Source organism: Haemorhous mexicanus, chromosome 1 (assembly GCF_027477595.1).
Source record: "Haemorhous mexicanus isolate bHaeMex1 chromosome 1, bHaeMex1.pri, whole genome shotgun sequence".
Classification (NCBI taxonomy): Eukaryota; Metazoa; Chordata; class Aves; order Passeriformes; family Fringillidae; genus Haemorhous; species Haemorhous mexicanus.
Window position 1 is genome coordinate 3,226,772 of NC_082341.1, and position 15,270 is coordinate 3,242,041.

Sequence of the window (15,270 nt, forward strand, 5' to 3'; positions counted from 1 at the left end):
CAACAGTTCTTAGCAGAAAACTGCTGCTGAAATGTTGAGGGAGCTGGGGGTGTTTAGTCTGGAGAAGAATAGGCTCAGGGTGATCCTGTTGCTCTCCACAACTCCCTGAAAGGAGGCTGGAGACAGATGGGGATCGGGCTCTTCTCCTGGGCAACAAGTGACAGGATGAGAGGAAATGGCCTCAAGTTGTGCCTGGAGAGGTTCAGGTTGGACATCAGGAGGAATTCCTTCAGCAGAAGGGTTGTGAAGCGTTGGAAGGGGCTGCCCAGGGAGATTGTGGGCTCCCCATCCCTGGAGGTGTCCAAGGGAAGGCCTGGATGTGGCACTCAGAGCTCTGGGCTGGGGACAAGGTGGGGATCAGGCACAGCTGGGACTCCATGGGCTGGGAGGTCTTTCCCAACCTAATGCCTCTGTGATTCTGTGTGCATTCCTCCTGCCAAATCTGAGACAAATCTGTTTTAAACTAACAGCATCCTGGATAGCTGATTTGCATTTCTCCCTCTCTCTCATGTGTATTTTATATTGTTTATTTTCTACAAACAAAGCCTGCTGGCATGCTGACAGCATTGTTCAACTCCAAAAGGTCTGAATTTAGCTGCAGGCTGGAAGTTCAGGTGTGCTGCTGACTCCCTCATTAATGCTGCAGACAGGGACCTGGGCTTTCATGTACTGGAAGCTCTAAAAACAAGTCTCCCAAAACAGTTTTCTGGAAATGACAGGGATATGTGCAAGAATGGGACAGCAGTATTTCAGGCAAATAGAATTTGTCTTCGGCGACAGAAAATTTGAGCAAAATTCATCTCTCCATTCTGTCCATGTCTGTGGATCAATATTGTCATCAAAGTCCTCTGAGTAACTTTTCCATTACGATTTCAAGGAGCTTGACTGAAATGTTGGGTCGCTCTTGCCCAGTCCCAAGGACAGGAGCAGGTTCCATGCAGGTTAATGGACACATGTTCTCCCAAAATTACCTGTCACCATGTGTATCTGTCAGAGAGGGGAGCTCTGGGGTGTGCTGGGAATCAGAGTAATGAGGGTTTTGAGAGTCCATGGTTTCCAGCAGATTTAACCAGTTTCAGGCAATGCCCCAAGCAGTTCTGCCTCCTGCACAGCCAGGCTTGAGCTCTCTGGGAGAAATTACACTGGGACTGGGTGGTGATTTTCCTGAGTGCAGTGTTTAGGTGGTGGAGTCTTTTAAAAATCACAGAGCCCTTGCCTTGATGCCAAAATAAAATTTAAAACTTGGTATCTGGTGAAGCTCAGTGTTGGGAGCAAGAGACTGGGGTGAGGTGTGCAGATTGGAGGAGGGGGCTCAAGTTTTGTTATTAATGCTCTTTTCATCACCACAGTCCAGCCAGGATGGAAAATATTGTAATTAAGGCCCCAATGTTGTCTTCAATGATAAGATGAAATTTCCTAATCCACTGGAGGTTGCAAACAGCATCTCTGTCAATGTGGGACACAAAGGTAGCACCACATCCTCCCCTAGGCTGATGTTCCTCAGAGAACTCAGATTTTGGATCCCTATGAGCAGGGATGTACCTGCTAGTGAGGGAGGTGGGAAAGGCAAATTCCTGTAAAGTTCCTCATCTTCCTGCAGGCTCTCATTTTGCCTGGGATGAGCCACAGCCTCCAATCACAGCCTTAATGTTGAGCTGTCTCTGGGCCAGGCCCAGGGAGAGCTACAGAGGAGCTCTGGGAGGCACAGGGATGAGCATCCTCGGCACAAAGCTGCCACATCAGCCTCCCAGTGGGCTCCTGCAGGTGGCAAACAAATGAAGATGGTCTGAGAGGTCTGAGCCTGATGAGGCTTTGGAGATGGAGGGGTTGCAGGTGGAAAATTAATATTTCCAACATCCCAGCCTTGGCTTTATTTCCTCCAGAAGCCTCTAAGAGAGGGGGAAATGTCACCAGATACGTGTGACCAAGGGAGACAAAACCCCCACAAGCATCCTTAGACCCTTGATTTCATTTTCTTTCTGCCAGCTACTTTTTTAATAATGATTACATTTAATACATTATCATCTCCTCCTAATTAGACCCCTGATTACCCAGCATGATGCCATTAAGCACTAATACTGTTCATCCCCCTCCTTTGGAGACATTCATTGTGCAGTAGCCTGTCATTATTCCAAGCTAAACATACCATTTCTCTCCCAGAAGTTGTAATTTTCAGAAATCCCAGGCAAACAAAGACATTGGTAGATGATGATTTAGCTTGTGGAGATGAAAAAAAGATCTCTGGTGGGAGGGGAAGAAGAGAGGAGGGAGAAAGAAATACCTTCAGTGGAGCTACTGGGAATAAAAATGTCACATTTTATGGTGCTGCCAGGTCTGAAATCACCAGCCATCTGCAGTCTGTGGGACAAGGAGAAATAATAAATTTTCAGGGTTTATTTCAGGGCTCAGCTGCAGGGTTCCTCAGCTTCTTACCCTCTTCCCTCTCCCCTCGTGGCTCATGTTTGTCTTTCCAACAGGAGGCTGGCCAAGTCCACTCTGCTGCTGATCCCTCTCTTTGGCATCCACTACATCATGTTTGCTTTCTTCCCTGACAATTTCAAAGCAGAGGTGAAGCTGGTCTTTGAGCTCGTGGTTGGGTCATTCCAGGTAAGCCACCATTTGGGTCACCAGGTCTGTCACCAGGGACAAATGCAAAGAGCTGTACCTAGGTTTTTTTCTGGACATGCCCCATACTGCTCTTGTACCTTTGTGGAAAATCTACTCACTCCAGCCTGGCCAGGATGAAAGATAAATTTATATTTTGCCTTCCAGAAGGAGATTGTCTTCCGTCATTTTAGGAAATGAAAAGAAAATGTTCCTCTGTACATTGGCGTGTCTGTGTTCCTTCATACTTAAGGGAGTAAAATAAACACCTCAGTTCAGATTTTGTATTATTGACATGTCCAAGGGCAGGGTGGATGGGGCTCTGAGCAGCAGGTTTCATTCAGAGGTGAATCATGATTAACATCCCTGTCTGCATCATCATCACTGCACATCTGGCATCTGGAAGTGTTCAAAAACTGTGCAGATGTGGCACTTGGGGACATGGGTCAGTGGTGAACTTGGCTGTGCTGGGGGAATGGTTGGGTTTGATGACCTTAGAGGTCTTTCCCAATCTGAACAATTCTGTGGTTGTGTGATCTCTCCTTTGGGAGCTGAATGGATCTACACTCTGCCCTTATCTGTAGTGCTAAAATCCTGTTTTCTCCTTTCCCCAGGGCTTTGTGGTGGCTGTTCTGTACTGCTTTCTCAATGGAGAGGTAAGACCAGACCATCAGGGTTTTTGGTTAATGTCTGCAGCTAGGACAGAATGAATGCATGTGGAGAGTGGATTGAGAAGTGTTCCATTCCTGATCCTGGTGTTACATATTGGGGGGAAGCATCCAAATCACATCTCTCTCTCCAGGAAAACAATTCAACCATTTGCCTGACAGTTTTTAGCACAATTAATAACAACAATTAATAAACACATCAGGACTTGTGCTTGCACTGTAGTGTTGCTGCTGAGCCCATCCTCTCCTCATGAGACAGCACCAGCAGAACTCCTGTGTGAACTTGCACAACCCCTGATCCCAAAGCACCACCTCCAGCAGGGCAGGATAAATCCCACCTAAGCTCTGATCATTCTCAGTGCCTCCAGGAATCCTCCCCAGGATCACATCCACTGCCAGCACACAGCAGTGCAGGTGAATGTGTTTCTGCCTTGCAGGAATAATCTTGACTTTCCCACATTTTAGTCCTGGCACTCTCATCCTGGGATTGTGCTGTTCCTGGGTTTGCTTTTCCCAGAGCCCCTCAGACACAGCTGTTCCATCTAATTCATGCTGTTACCTAAAAATCTGCACTGGAGGGCTGCAGGAGGGGACAAGGACAGTGGTCAGGTTTGTTCAGGATTTGAATTGGGACAGCATAGACCAGGTTATTTCTGTAAACCCTCTGAGCAGCAACAAGCAGTGCTTGTCAAAAAAAAGCACAGCTGTATTGACAGCTTTACAAACAAGCTGTAGTTAAATCCTTTCCATTTGAACCAAAAACAGGGCAGTGAAAAAAAAAATCATCCTAATTATACTCACCAAGTGTTGTCATTGAAGTTAAGCAGTTTGGCACCTTGACTGTATCAATAAGAATATTCTTTCTGATGAAGCTCAGGGATTTCTGCTCCAGTAATTTACTGACTGGAGTGTCCCCTTTATGTGGTTAAACGTTCTGGCCAAGCCAGGTTCAGTGGCCTTTATAAAGTAATTCTTGGCCCTGGGGTAGGTGGGTTACTCAAGGCTGCTCACATAATCTAGTCAGAATAGGCTGGGGACAGTGTGGCTGGGCAGTGGCACAAAGGGACCTGGGGGCACTGGTCAGCAGAGACTGACCATGAGCCAGCAGAGTGCCCTGGTGGCCAGGAAGGCCAATGGCTCCTGGCCTGGGTCAGCAATGGAGTGGCCAGCAGGAGCAGGGAGGTCATTCTGCCCTGCCCTGGGCACTGCTGGGGTCACACCTGGAGTGCTGTGCCCAGCTCTGGGCCCTCAGCTTGGGAAGGACCTTGGGACACTGAGCACATCCAGAGGGGACAGCGAGGCTGGAGAGGGGCTGGGAACACAAACCCTGAGAGGAACCCCTGAGGGAGCTGGGGTGCTCAGCCTGGAGAAAAGGAGACTCAGGGGTGCCCCCATCACTCTCACAGCTCCTGAAAGGTGCCTGTGCTCAGCTGGGGCTGGGCTCTGTCTCCAGCAGCACTGACAGAATCAGAGGACACAGTTATCCGAAATCAAAATGACCCCTGTGGCAGGGAGAAATGAAGAGGAGGACTCCACTGATATCAGAAGGCTAATTAATTACTTTATTATACTATATTATTCTATACTATATTACACTATATTACATTACATCTAAACTGAATATGCACAAGCACTCAACTCAACTCAACTCAACTCAACTCAACTCCACAGAATTTTGTGACTGTCAGCTGACAATCCCAACACACACACTTGGATTCCATTGATCAATGAATCAAAACACACACACCAGAATCCAATTACCAATTCCCTTTAGGTAAACAACACATTTCACTTATGAACAGCAAGAGGAGCAGCAATTGAGATAGGAATTGTTTTTTCTTTCTCTGAGGTTCCTCACTGTGATTCCCAGAAATATCCTTGGGAAGTTGTGCCTCGCTTTTCTCTGTGAAGAGAAATGCGGCCACACACAGCCTCAGGCTGCACCAAGGGAAATTTAGGTTGAGTATGAGGAAAAAGTTTTTCCCAGAAAGAGTGATAAAGTTCTGGAATGGCTGCCCAGGGAGGTGGTGGAGTCCCCATCCCTGGGTGTGTTTAACAAAGCCTGGATGTGGCACTGGGTGCCAGGGTTGAGTTGAGGTGTTGGGGCTGGGTTGGACTCGATGGTCTTGAAGATCTCTTCCAACCTGGTCATTCTGTGATTCTGTGAACAACATCAAGTGATGCCCTGTGCTCCTTTTCTGTCTTTCCCATGCCCAGGTGCAAGCTGAGCTCAAGAGGAAGTGGCGGAGGTGGCACCTGGAGCGGTTCCTGGGCTCGGACATGAAGTACCACCACCCCTCCCTGGGCAGCAACGGCACCAACTTCAGCACCCAGATCTCCATGCTGACCAAGTGCTCGCCAAAGACGCGCCGCTGCTCCGGCTTCCAGGCCGAGTTCTCCCTGGTGTGAGAGGCTCCCCAGGCACTGAGCATCCAAAACTGAGACACGAGGATCCCTGGGAATCAGTGATCCCATGACAAACCCCTGTGAAATGAGCTGCTCCACATGAGCCAACAGAGGACACACAACTGGAAAAGCCGCTGGCATCCAGGATGAGGTCGAACAAGCCAAGAGGCAGAGAAACACTTTTGCTCTTCCTCTTTTCAGGCCTTTCACTCTTCAGTTTCAAGCCCTCAGGGGTTGATAGCTCTGAGGAATTGTCCAAGTTGCTTGAGGACAGCCTGGGAGATGCTGGTGTGTCATAAATAATGAAGTACTGGGGGTAAGGGAGGGAGAGCCTCAGTCCTCGGTGGCTTTACCAGAACTGGCATCTCTCAAACAGACAAATTGCACTTTTTTTTTTTTTTTATGAGCCAGTAAAGGAGAGACAGAGGCAGGAAGCAGGAAAAAAAAAACCAAACCACCAAACATATGAATGTGCCAAAATTCCTGTGGATAAGAGGTGATGATACAGCACTAAAGATGGTGCTGGGGACATGGGTAGAAGGGACAGGAGGAATATGAGCAGGAAGAGAGAGGCCAGCACATGGCCCCCACGTTTTACATAGGTGGAGATGAAGCTGCAGCTCCAGGAGAGCCCCTCAGAGGATGCCCCAGTGTGTTCTGCTATTTCCCCACCATCCTTGGAAGCAGAAGCTTTCCAGGAACCCTGTGGAAGAGCAGATCACTGAGAAGGACTGGCCTGAGGACCTTCTCTGCACTGTGTTGGTGACATGGTGTTTTGCTTGGTTGTGTTCCATGAACAGGAAACTCGATTTGCATGTATAAAAACCAGGGCCAGATGCCAAAAGCAGAGCATGGCTGTGTTTTTTCATTCTCTCTAAGTTGTTCCATAGATTTAAGTGCATGGATGCACCCAGGATCATTAGGAATCAGGGGAAAATAATTGGGCTGTAATTAATTTGCACTTGCTCAGCACACACTGTCAGGAAAGGGAAATATAGGGCCCTGTAATCCTTAATTGTGTCAGAGCTGCCATAAAGAGCCACTCTCCAGATGAAAAAAACCAGTGTCACAGCAGCAGGTGAAATTGCTTTCATCAGGACAAGGTTGTCTCAGCACACAGCTGGCACTCCAGGAGGGAGGAAGGAGTGAAGGAGCTATTAAATGGATTTCTTCTTCAGCGTTTCTGGGGAACTTTCATCCTATACGAAGGCATTGTTAGATGTTTAAGATGTGTGTGTGCATTTTACCTCTTTTCTGAAGGCCTATTAGTTTCCACACACAGGGACAATTCCTACTTGAAGAATGCACATGGATCCCATTAAAACTAAGGGATTAGTGTTTTTTAAATTCTTGTTTTCATGGTGGAGAGGCAAATGAGAAATGCCAAAGCCCTGTCCTGCTCATTTGAGGCAAGCCCACAGTGCCAAACTCAGTCAGAAGACAGAAAATACAGGGATACAGATGCTCATGTTTGTGTTCCACTCAACTGGATCAAGTGGGGTTGAAAATGTTTTATGCTGAGGGTGGGAAATCCCTGCCCAGCTCATGTGCACCCTCAGCAATTGAGCTGCTGCCATCCTACTAAAACACATCCTCACGAAGGAGTGTCTGGGTCACCAACACAGGCACCTGGAGAGGGAGGTGGGCTCCTCTTCTAGAGCTCAGAGATCTCAACTTACCTGCTTTATTTCTCCACAATGAAATGAAAGTTCAATGGAGGGAAGCACCTGCAGCCTGGTGGGGTTGGGGGGTTTTTGGCCTTAAGCAGAGGGTGCCAACAAACCACACAAACCACAGGAGGGGACTCGCAGATCCAGCTCCTTTCTGAGTCCTGACAGGGCAGTGTTCCCTGCCATGACCACTCCCAGAGCCTCTTACCAGCTGAGCTGGGTGCTCCCAAAGGATTTCTCCAGCTCTGGGACTGAGAACAGCGCGGGGGGCTGGAGTCAGTAAAGGGCCATGAGGAACTGTGATCCACCAAGGGCAAACTTGCAGGGAGTTTGCAGGGAGCCAGCTCAGCTCCTGTCACAGTGTAGCCAAGGCTACCCAGCCTGTAGCTCCTTAGAAGACAGGAAGACATGAAAATTCCTGGAATTACAGTGCTGGCGATCCCAGGCCGGCCAGGTGTGAGCCAGCTTTGTTATGGCTGCTTTGCACTGAGCCCACATCAGCAGTGAGGATCCAACCCTGATGTGCCATAAGATCATCAAAATGCAGCTCCCTGACTCCCAAAATGCAGAGAAAACAGGATGCTCACAATTTCTCTGCTTTTCTTGCATTGAAGCCCTCATGCCTTGACACCCCTCAAACAATATCCCATTGAAACCCACAAGGTTCTCAGAGGCAAGAACCTTTGAAGTGGTCCTGGTCAGAGTTCAAGAAGAGTTTGGATGATGCACTCAGGCACTTGCTGTGGTTTTTGGGGTTGTCCTGTGCAGGACCAGGAGTTGGACTCGATGATCCTTGTGGGTCCCTTCTAACTCAGGATATTCTGTGATTCTCTTTGTGTTTGGTGCTTGTGTTGCTCTGCTGAGCATTTTCAGACCTGGATTAGGAAATACTGGAGAAATCCCACCAGTACCACCAGTTCTGCTGCTGTGCCTGGTTCAAAGCAAGGATTTGACCTGCATTTTTCCAGGTGAACGACTAACTTCAAGGAAGCCCAGAAGAAGCAAAGGAAAATTCTGTCTCAGCTTCCAAGTTGTTCCACTTGCTGTAAACTGCTTTGTCTCACTGGTTCAGAGTTTTGAAGCAACGATGTCAGTCTGGGAAAGATTGGATCCATCAGGCTGCAAAGCCATCCCCCCTGTTCATCTGTCATGGCAAACATTTATACCCAATAAAACTGATGGGCTGCAGAGGAGCACTGCCCAATCTTGGGAATGCATCCACTGAGGTGTGAGCTGGAATTTCAGGTCCCAGCCAAGCAGCAGAGGAGCTGAAGCACAGAGCTGTAGAGCAGAAGTGCAGCACCACTGCCAGCAGCCTCCTTTGTGGGATGTGAGGGAATCCCTTCCCATCTGTTCCAGGCAGCTTTGCTGGGGGGAAAGCCTGTGAGCCATCAGCTCTGAGACACGCTGAGCATTTTCCTTCTGGTCTTCACCTTCCCTTTCCCTCTCCATTTCCTGGAGGAAATTTGTGTGTTTGCAGCTTTTCTTGTGCTCCAGCCCTGTGCAAACCCATGCCAGCACCAGCCATATGCCAAAGACAGCCAGGAAAGGTTTGCCTTTTGGAGATGTGACAGAGAAAACCCCAGCTGGTTATTTACCCTCCCCACAGGCTCTCTGCAGCCTGTCACATTCCCCACCAGGCTGTTGTGCACAGGACCCTGGAGATGGGATGTTCCCTAAGCTGAGGGGGCTCCTTCAAAAATGTGGAGTACACCAGCATGCCAGAGCTGTGCCCCCAGGCAGCCTAGTCACAATTATTTCATTACTGAACATCCAGCCATGCCTCCTTTCTGCTGTCAAGGGTGTTTGAGGGATTAAATGAACGTGCTTAATGGACCTGCTGTGACAGGCATGGCAATGTCAGCAATGCAGAGCTGCCAGCCCAGCTGTGTTCCAGGAAAACAGAGGAGCTGGAGGTGAAATCAGTTTATAAAGAGAGAAATCTTTTCACTCTGGGGCGTGAGCAATCAAGTGAATGATGACATTGGGATTGGGCCCTCTTTGACTGGCTTAGTGCAGGAATTTGGCTCCATAACTTGGCCTGGTCTACTCTGTATTTCATCCAGCTCATCAATAAAATGGAATTCAAGGACTTCACTGCAGATGACAATGTGGAGCGAGCTGTCCTGGCCCCATAGCCTGGCCCTATGTCCTGGCCCCATACAGAGCACAGAACAGAGCTCAGCACTTTTGCTGCTCCCCCAGCTCCAGCCTGATCCCCTGACCCCAAAACTGACCCCAGCAGGGCAATTGCATCCATTTGCTGCATCAAAGACCTGAGGTGTGCCTCTTAGAAGGTATTAAAGGAGACAAGGAGACTCAGGGGTGCCCCCATCACTCTCACAGCTCCTGAAAGGTGCCTGTGCTCAGCTGGGGCTGGGCTCTGTCTCCAGCAGCACTGACACAACCAGAGCACACAGCCTCCAGCTGCACCAAGGGAAATACAGGTTGGATAGCAGGGAAAAGTTTTCCCAGAAAGAGTGATAAAGTTCTGGCATGGCTGCCCAGGGAGGTGGTGGAGTCCCCATCCCTGGGTGTGTTTGACAAAGCCTGGATGTGGCACTGGGTGCCAGGGTTGAGTTGAGGTGTTGGGGCTGGGTTGGACTGGATGACCTTGAAGGTCTCTTCCAACCTGGTCATTCAGGGAATTCTGTGAAAGCTTCTTCTGCCACTGTCAAAAGGCACAGATGTGTTTGAGGATCATGACTTTGGGCTCCAAAACTCTTCATAGAAATAAAGCCAAATTCTGATCCTGCTTGCACCAGTCAGCTCACTGCAGTGACTCCTGAATTACACCAGCATTAAACTGGGATTGGCTTTCAAAATAATTCCTTTTTCTTCATTCTGGAGCTGTTTACTCCCTTTTTACATCAGGGATAGAGTAAGCCCCTCCTGTTCTATACTTCAATGACTGAATTATTTAAAATTATTACTAAGTATAGAACAATTAAAATATAAACAATAAATTATTGTCAAGGTCCTGAGGTAGCAGGTTCAATGCTAACATTACACTGCAGATATTTCTGTTCACCTGGGACCTATGCTGCTTTGTGACCCTCTCACAAACAGCAAGAAATGAGAATGTGACCATGTTTAGGGTTCAGAAAAGAAATTTTGTTGCAGAACTTTAGGGGCATTAAAATCAAACAAGTTTTTAAAATCAGAGTTATGTATGCAGGAGCAGCAGCATTACTGCAGCTGTGGCATGAAAAGGGGGAAAGGCCAGAAGATGAAAGATCAGAGCACTTGTTTTATTTTTGGCTTGTTTGGGGTTTTTTGCTAGGAAACAAGTTATGTTTTTCTCCAGGAAGGTGTTGGTGGAGAAAAGATATTTTATACATGAACTAATCATCAAATTTCCTTCTTTCTCTATATCCCACTGGGTTCCTGTTCATCTCAAAAGCAATGAGGGTCATGTTTGTGCCACAGGGCAGAGGGATTAAACCCAAATCTCTGCTCCAATCTGATGGAAATGCTTTCAGAGAGAAATGCACCTGCTGATTAACGAAAGATTGATGGCAGTTTTTCAAAAGCAAAATGAAGTTCCAAAGAAAGCTCAGGAGTGAATGAACACCACTTGGCTCCATGGCAGGGATTAAAGGAGTTTGGGGGGATTTATTTTGTCTCTGTTCCTTCCAGCTTCACCCCAGGGTTTAAACAAGGGGAAAGAAAATATGGGAAAAGGAAATACAAAATAATTTCAGACTAAAAGGGAATCTCTCCAGCTGGGAAGTGCCAATGTGTGTCTCCATGAAGCTTGTTTTACTCTGAGCACACAGGTACATCTTGGTTTGATAAAGGGCCTGTGAAAGCACAGGTGGACCAGAAGCAATGTCCCTTCTCTGGCAGGTGCATGCAGCTGTAACAGGAAAGCCCACCTAAAACATTCCTCCTTCTGTGTCCCACTGGGGGTTTGGCACAGCCCAGGTTCCCTCCCAGCCTTGGGCTTCCCCCCATGGCATCTCTGCAGCCATTAGTGTGCCAAACTCCTGGGGACAGGATTGCAATCCTGAATTCCCTGGCTCACAATGCAAATTTGCACTTTTCCCACCCTGGTGCTGATGGGGCCAGCACCACAAAGCTGCTTCACTGGAGATGAACCTCAAAGAGCAGGGGCTCACACACACCCACATCTATCCAGAAGGACTCTGCTGGCATCACTCAGGCACTAAACTGCTGCAAAAAGGAAAGAAATTCATGTCCCAGACTAGCAGGTGGAGTCAGATGTCCCAAAATGTGGATTTCAATCAATTTCCTTTCAGTCAGTCAGCTTTTCATCCCCTCTCTAAACCAAATATTTGCATTTCAGTCTGATGAGGTATAATTTCAGTGACTGACCTTGTAATTTCCCCTGGAGACCTGTGCAGATGAAAATATGGCTTTCAATCAGGAGTTTCTTGGGAGCACAGATCATCTTTTCCACCTCTTCCTGAATGTCCTAACTTGCATGATGCTGTGCTGAAGAGCCCTGGGTTTGAAATTCTGGTTATTTCTAGAATACTGTGAAATCACAGGGGAGAAAGCAAACATTTGGGACTGGAGGCTATGGGTCTGTAAGGAAAATAATGCCCACTTGTGTTCTGAGGACACACACACTAGCAGCAGCAGAGCACCAGTGTTTTATACCCAAGTTTTGTGGATATTGTACATTTGTACATAGAGGAAATCTGAAGAGCACATTTAAAAAGGAAAAAAAAAAAAAAACATAAACACCACATTTTTGATACTCGGACGATGATGATAAATCGAGTTCAAAAAGGCAGTTTTGAACTCAAAAGTGCATTTTTCAGAGCCTGTTTCAAACACCTCAAGCTGTGGGTCAGCAACTGGTGGCAACTGACCCTTCTCACTCCAGCTGTGAACACCTCTGCTCTGCCCTCCTGTAAATAGGCTTTGGCAGCAGAGGGGGATGGGCACTGGCTGTGAGCAGAGAACCTCTGTCTCTGTGGGCTTCTCTGCACCAGGTGCTTGTGATGTATCCTCCATGCCAGCAAGAACAGGCCTGCTTGCTCAGCACAGGTGAAATCTCTGCCTTGTTCCACGGCCTTTTGCCTGATGTTATTTATTTTTGGTCTGACTCTGTACATATGCAATGAAATGGCTATTTTATTTTCTTTTTTTTTTTTTTTTTCCTTTGTATTTGGTTCACCTCCTTGCTTCAGAGGGGGTTCTTCTCTGTGGTTGACACTGCTGACAATAAGCAATAAAACCATTGTGAAGATATCATGTCTGAGGTGTTCCACCTGATATTTTAATTTATTCCACACAGTCCTGGAGAAGAAACAGAGAAGGAAAACTAAAGGAAGTTGTGAGCTGGGGAGGTTCTAGCTTAGAATTAAGTATAATGACCTCATACTTTGAAAGTTTAATCAGATAGACCAAATTACTCTTAAAATCAGAGAATCATAGAAATATTAACATTGGAAGGGACCTTTAAAGGCCATTTAGTCCTTGCAGTGAGCAGGGACATCTTCAAGGAGATGGGAGTTCTGAGGAGACCTTGTTTGTGAATTTCTGTGCCAGTAGAAGAACCAGTAACAAATCCAACATAATTGACCCCAAAATCTCCTCCACTGCACGAGCTGGGTGCATGGATGGTGCTTTGGAGGCAGGACTGATGTGTGGAGGTGACAACCATGAAATCACAAACACACTCTCCATAATTTAGTCACAATTTTGTCACAATCCATAGGTGTGAGACGATTTCTGCATTCATAGGAACGTGAACAAACCCCCACACAAACACAGATGTGCTGATTGTTGCTGGAATACCCTCCAGCAAACATCTTTATTGCTCAGAACAAAGCAGGAGCCTTCCTCTGTGCAGGAGAAAAGCCTGGCAGGCAACCCCAAGTGAACCATAATTGTTCATATCAAAGACATTATCTGATGCACACAAATATCAGGCAGTGAAAACAAGGTCTCAACAAGAGGTCAGAGAGCTTTTCCATGTCCATGGGGCCAGTTTGGCCACTCACCCCCTCCTTAAACTGATTTACACCCAGTGCTCACACTGCTGATAAAGGCCAAACCTACAACTGGAAATGACAGGTCTTGGCTATATCTGTCCCTCTTTCTGCATGGATTAACCATTTTCATTTAAAATCAAGGGGTCTGATGCTCTGGGCTGTTCTGAGAAGTGAAGCTGTTTGCACTGACTTCCACTGGATCTCTCTGTGGGTTAAGCCAGAAATCAGGAAAACAGCTTGTGAGGGCTGGGGAAAGGGAAACAGCCAATTACATTTATTCTGTGTTTGTAGAGGTGAGGATAATCCCATCCTGCCAAAAAACATCTTCCACATGAGGAACTCCAATCACTGCTCGGAAGTTAATGTAAGTGGGTTTGATGAAGGTCATCTGAGAAGTCTGGAAAATAAAAATCAGTCCAACCCTCTTTGGTCCCAGCTGTGTGTCCTGTGTGTCCTTCCTGGCTGGCAAGGAGCAGGCATGGATTTTCTCAGGCACACTCCATTATTCTGAATTCAATGGAGTATGCAGTCACAACCTCTGAAAGGTTTTGAGCTTGGCTTTCAGGGCCTCTCTGTACAAGTTCAGTTTTCATGACTGCAAAAGCATCTTTCTCTAGTAGAAAGAATCATGTTTGAAGATGGCAAATGACATCCTCTTCCTTTGATCCCCTGTGGTTTCCATGGCAAAATTCCAGGATGAGGAATTTTGGGATCTCCATGACATTAAAGCAATTTCCCATGTAGTGGATCAATCCTAGTGGTTTATGGGGTCCAGCTGTCTGTCTCTGCTCCCACACACGCCTAGGATGGTTCTTTGCATGCTGGGCTTCAAAGGACCAGTCTGGACTCTAAGTTTTTGGTTCTTCAGAATTGTTTATTATTTCTTATCTACAAAGTTCCTTCTCTGCCCGACCGGGATCCGACCAGCAGGGCAGCCAAAGGCACTCTGACCACCCACGAGGTGGTCACATCTTTTTATAGTAAAAACTCTGTACATCATATTCACCTTTCATTCCCAATACCTATCACCCGTATTACCAAGGGCACCTTCACCCCAGACCAATCCTCAAGTGCCAGCATCACCACAGAAGATGGATGACAAGAAGAAGAAAGAAGAGCCTGGTGACACGCCCTGATTCCTCCATCTTGTCTCCACAACCCCCCTGTACTGAAACCCCAAAATCTGTGCTTCACCCTATAATGATGTCTTCCCTTCACCATTCACACCCGAGTGATTCTCACAGGTTCCATTTCCTCATACACAGGTGGCACATCCCTAGATGGATCAAATTCAAGCCACCAAGTGCTTCTGGCAACATTCTAAGACTCCCGAGCCCCCCAAGGGTTCTCTCGGTAGCTCTGGACATCAGGAGTGATGTGCTGAGCTCCCACATGGTTAAATCATCTTCACCCCACATACAATTGGTTGTATCTACACCCTCACACTGGGATATAAACTGAACTGTGCCTCAGCACAATCCACAGAGGGAATTTGGCTGTCCTCAGCTCAGAGGGCTGTCCTCAGATCCCAAGGACATGTGGCACAAAGAGCCCAGGCATGGTGTCACAGCTGTAACAATTCCTGAAAGCCCAAAAACCTCTTCTGACACTGAGAGTGCTCACGGGGAAATCATTCCTCCTGTATAATCACAGAATGTTTACATGCAGGTGCTTTTATTGAAGAGCTCTGGGTGTCAGGGGTACAGACCCAAATCTGATTCCAACATGGGTTCAGGATGAACACGTTTTTATACCCTTATCATTATATAACTACATATTAATCATTAAACTTATATTGTTCTATTGAATACATTGATTTCATCCAAGCATGGATTTTGTAATTTCCATCAAACCCCCCAAACACCATTTCTCATGATTCTTGTTATGATTAAACAATAATTATATCCAATTACTAAACAATCAGCACATTTACCAATCATACCATTTATCATA

General features: G+C 47.0%; 1 protein-coding gene across 2 annotated transcripts in view; it reads left to right on the forward strand.

Annotated features, from left to right (window-relative positions):
• The window catches only part of VIPR1 (vasoactive intestinal peptide receptor 1), a 118,366-nt gene extending 105,792 nt beyond the window's left edge, over positions 1 to 12,574 (forward strand). For both annotated transcript variants that reach the window (XM_059838620.1, XM_059838628.1), the window contains exons 11-13: positions 2,478 to 2,607; positions 3,219 to 3,260; positions 5,490 to 12,574. In XM_059838620.1, the coding sequence (XP_059694603.1) occupies positions 2,478 to 2,607; positions 3,219 to 3,260; positions 5,490 to 5,681 (364 nt within the window). In that variant the 3' untranslated portion in view covers positions 5,682 to 12,574. The remainder of the gene's footprint in view (positions 1 to 2,477; positions 2,608 to 3,218; positions 3,261 to 5,489) is intronic.
• The last annotated feature ends 2,696 nt before the right edge of the window (positions 12,575 to 15,270 follow it).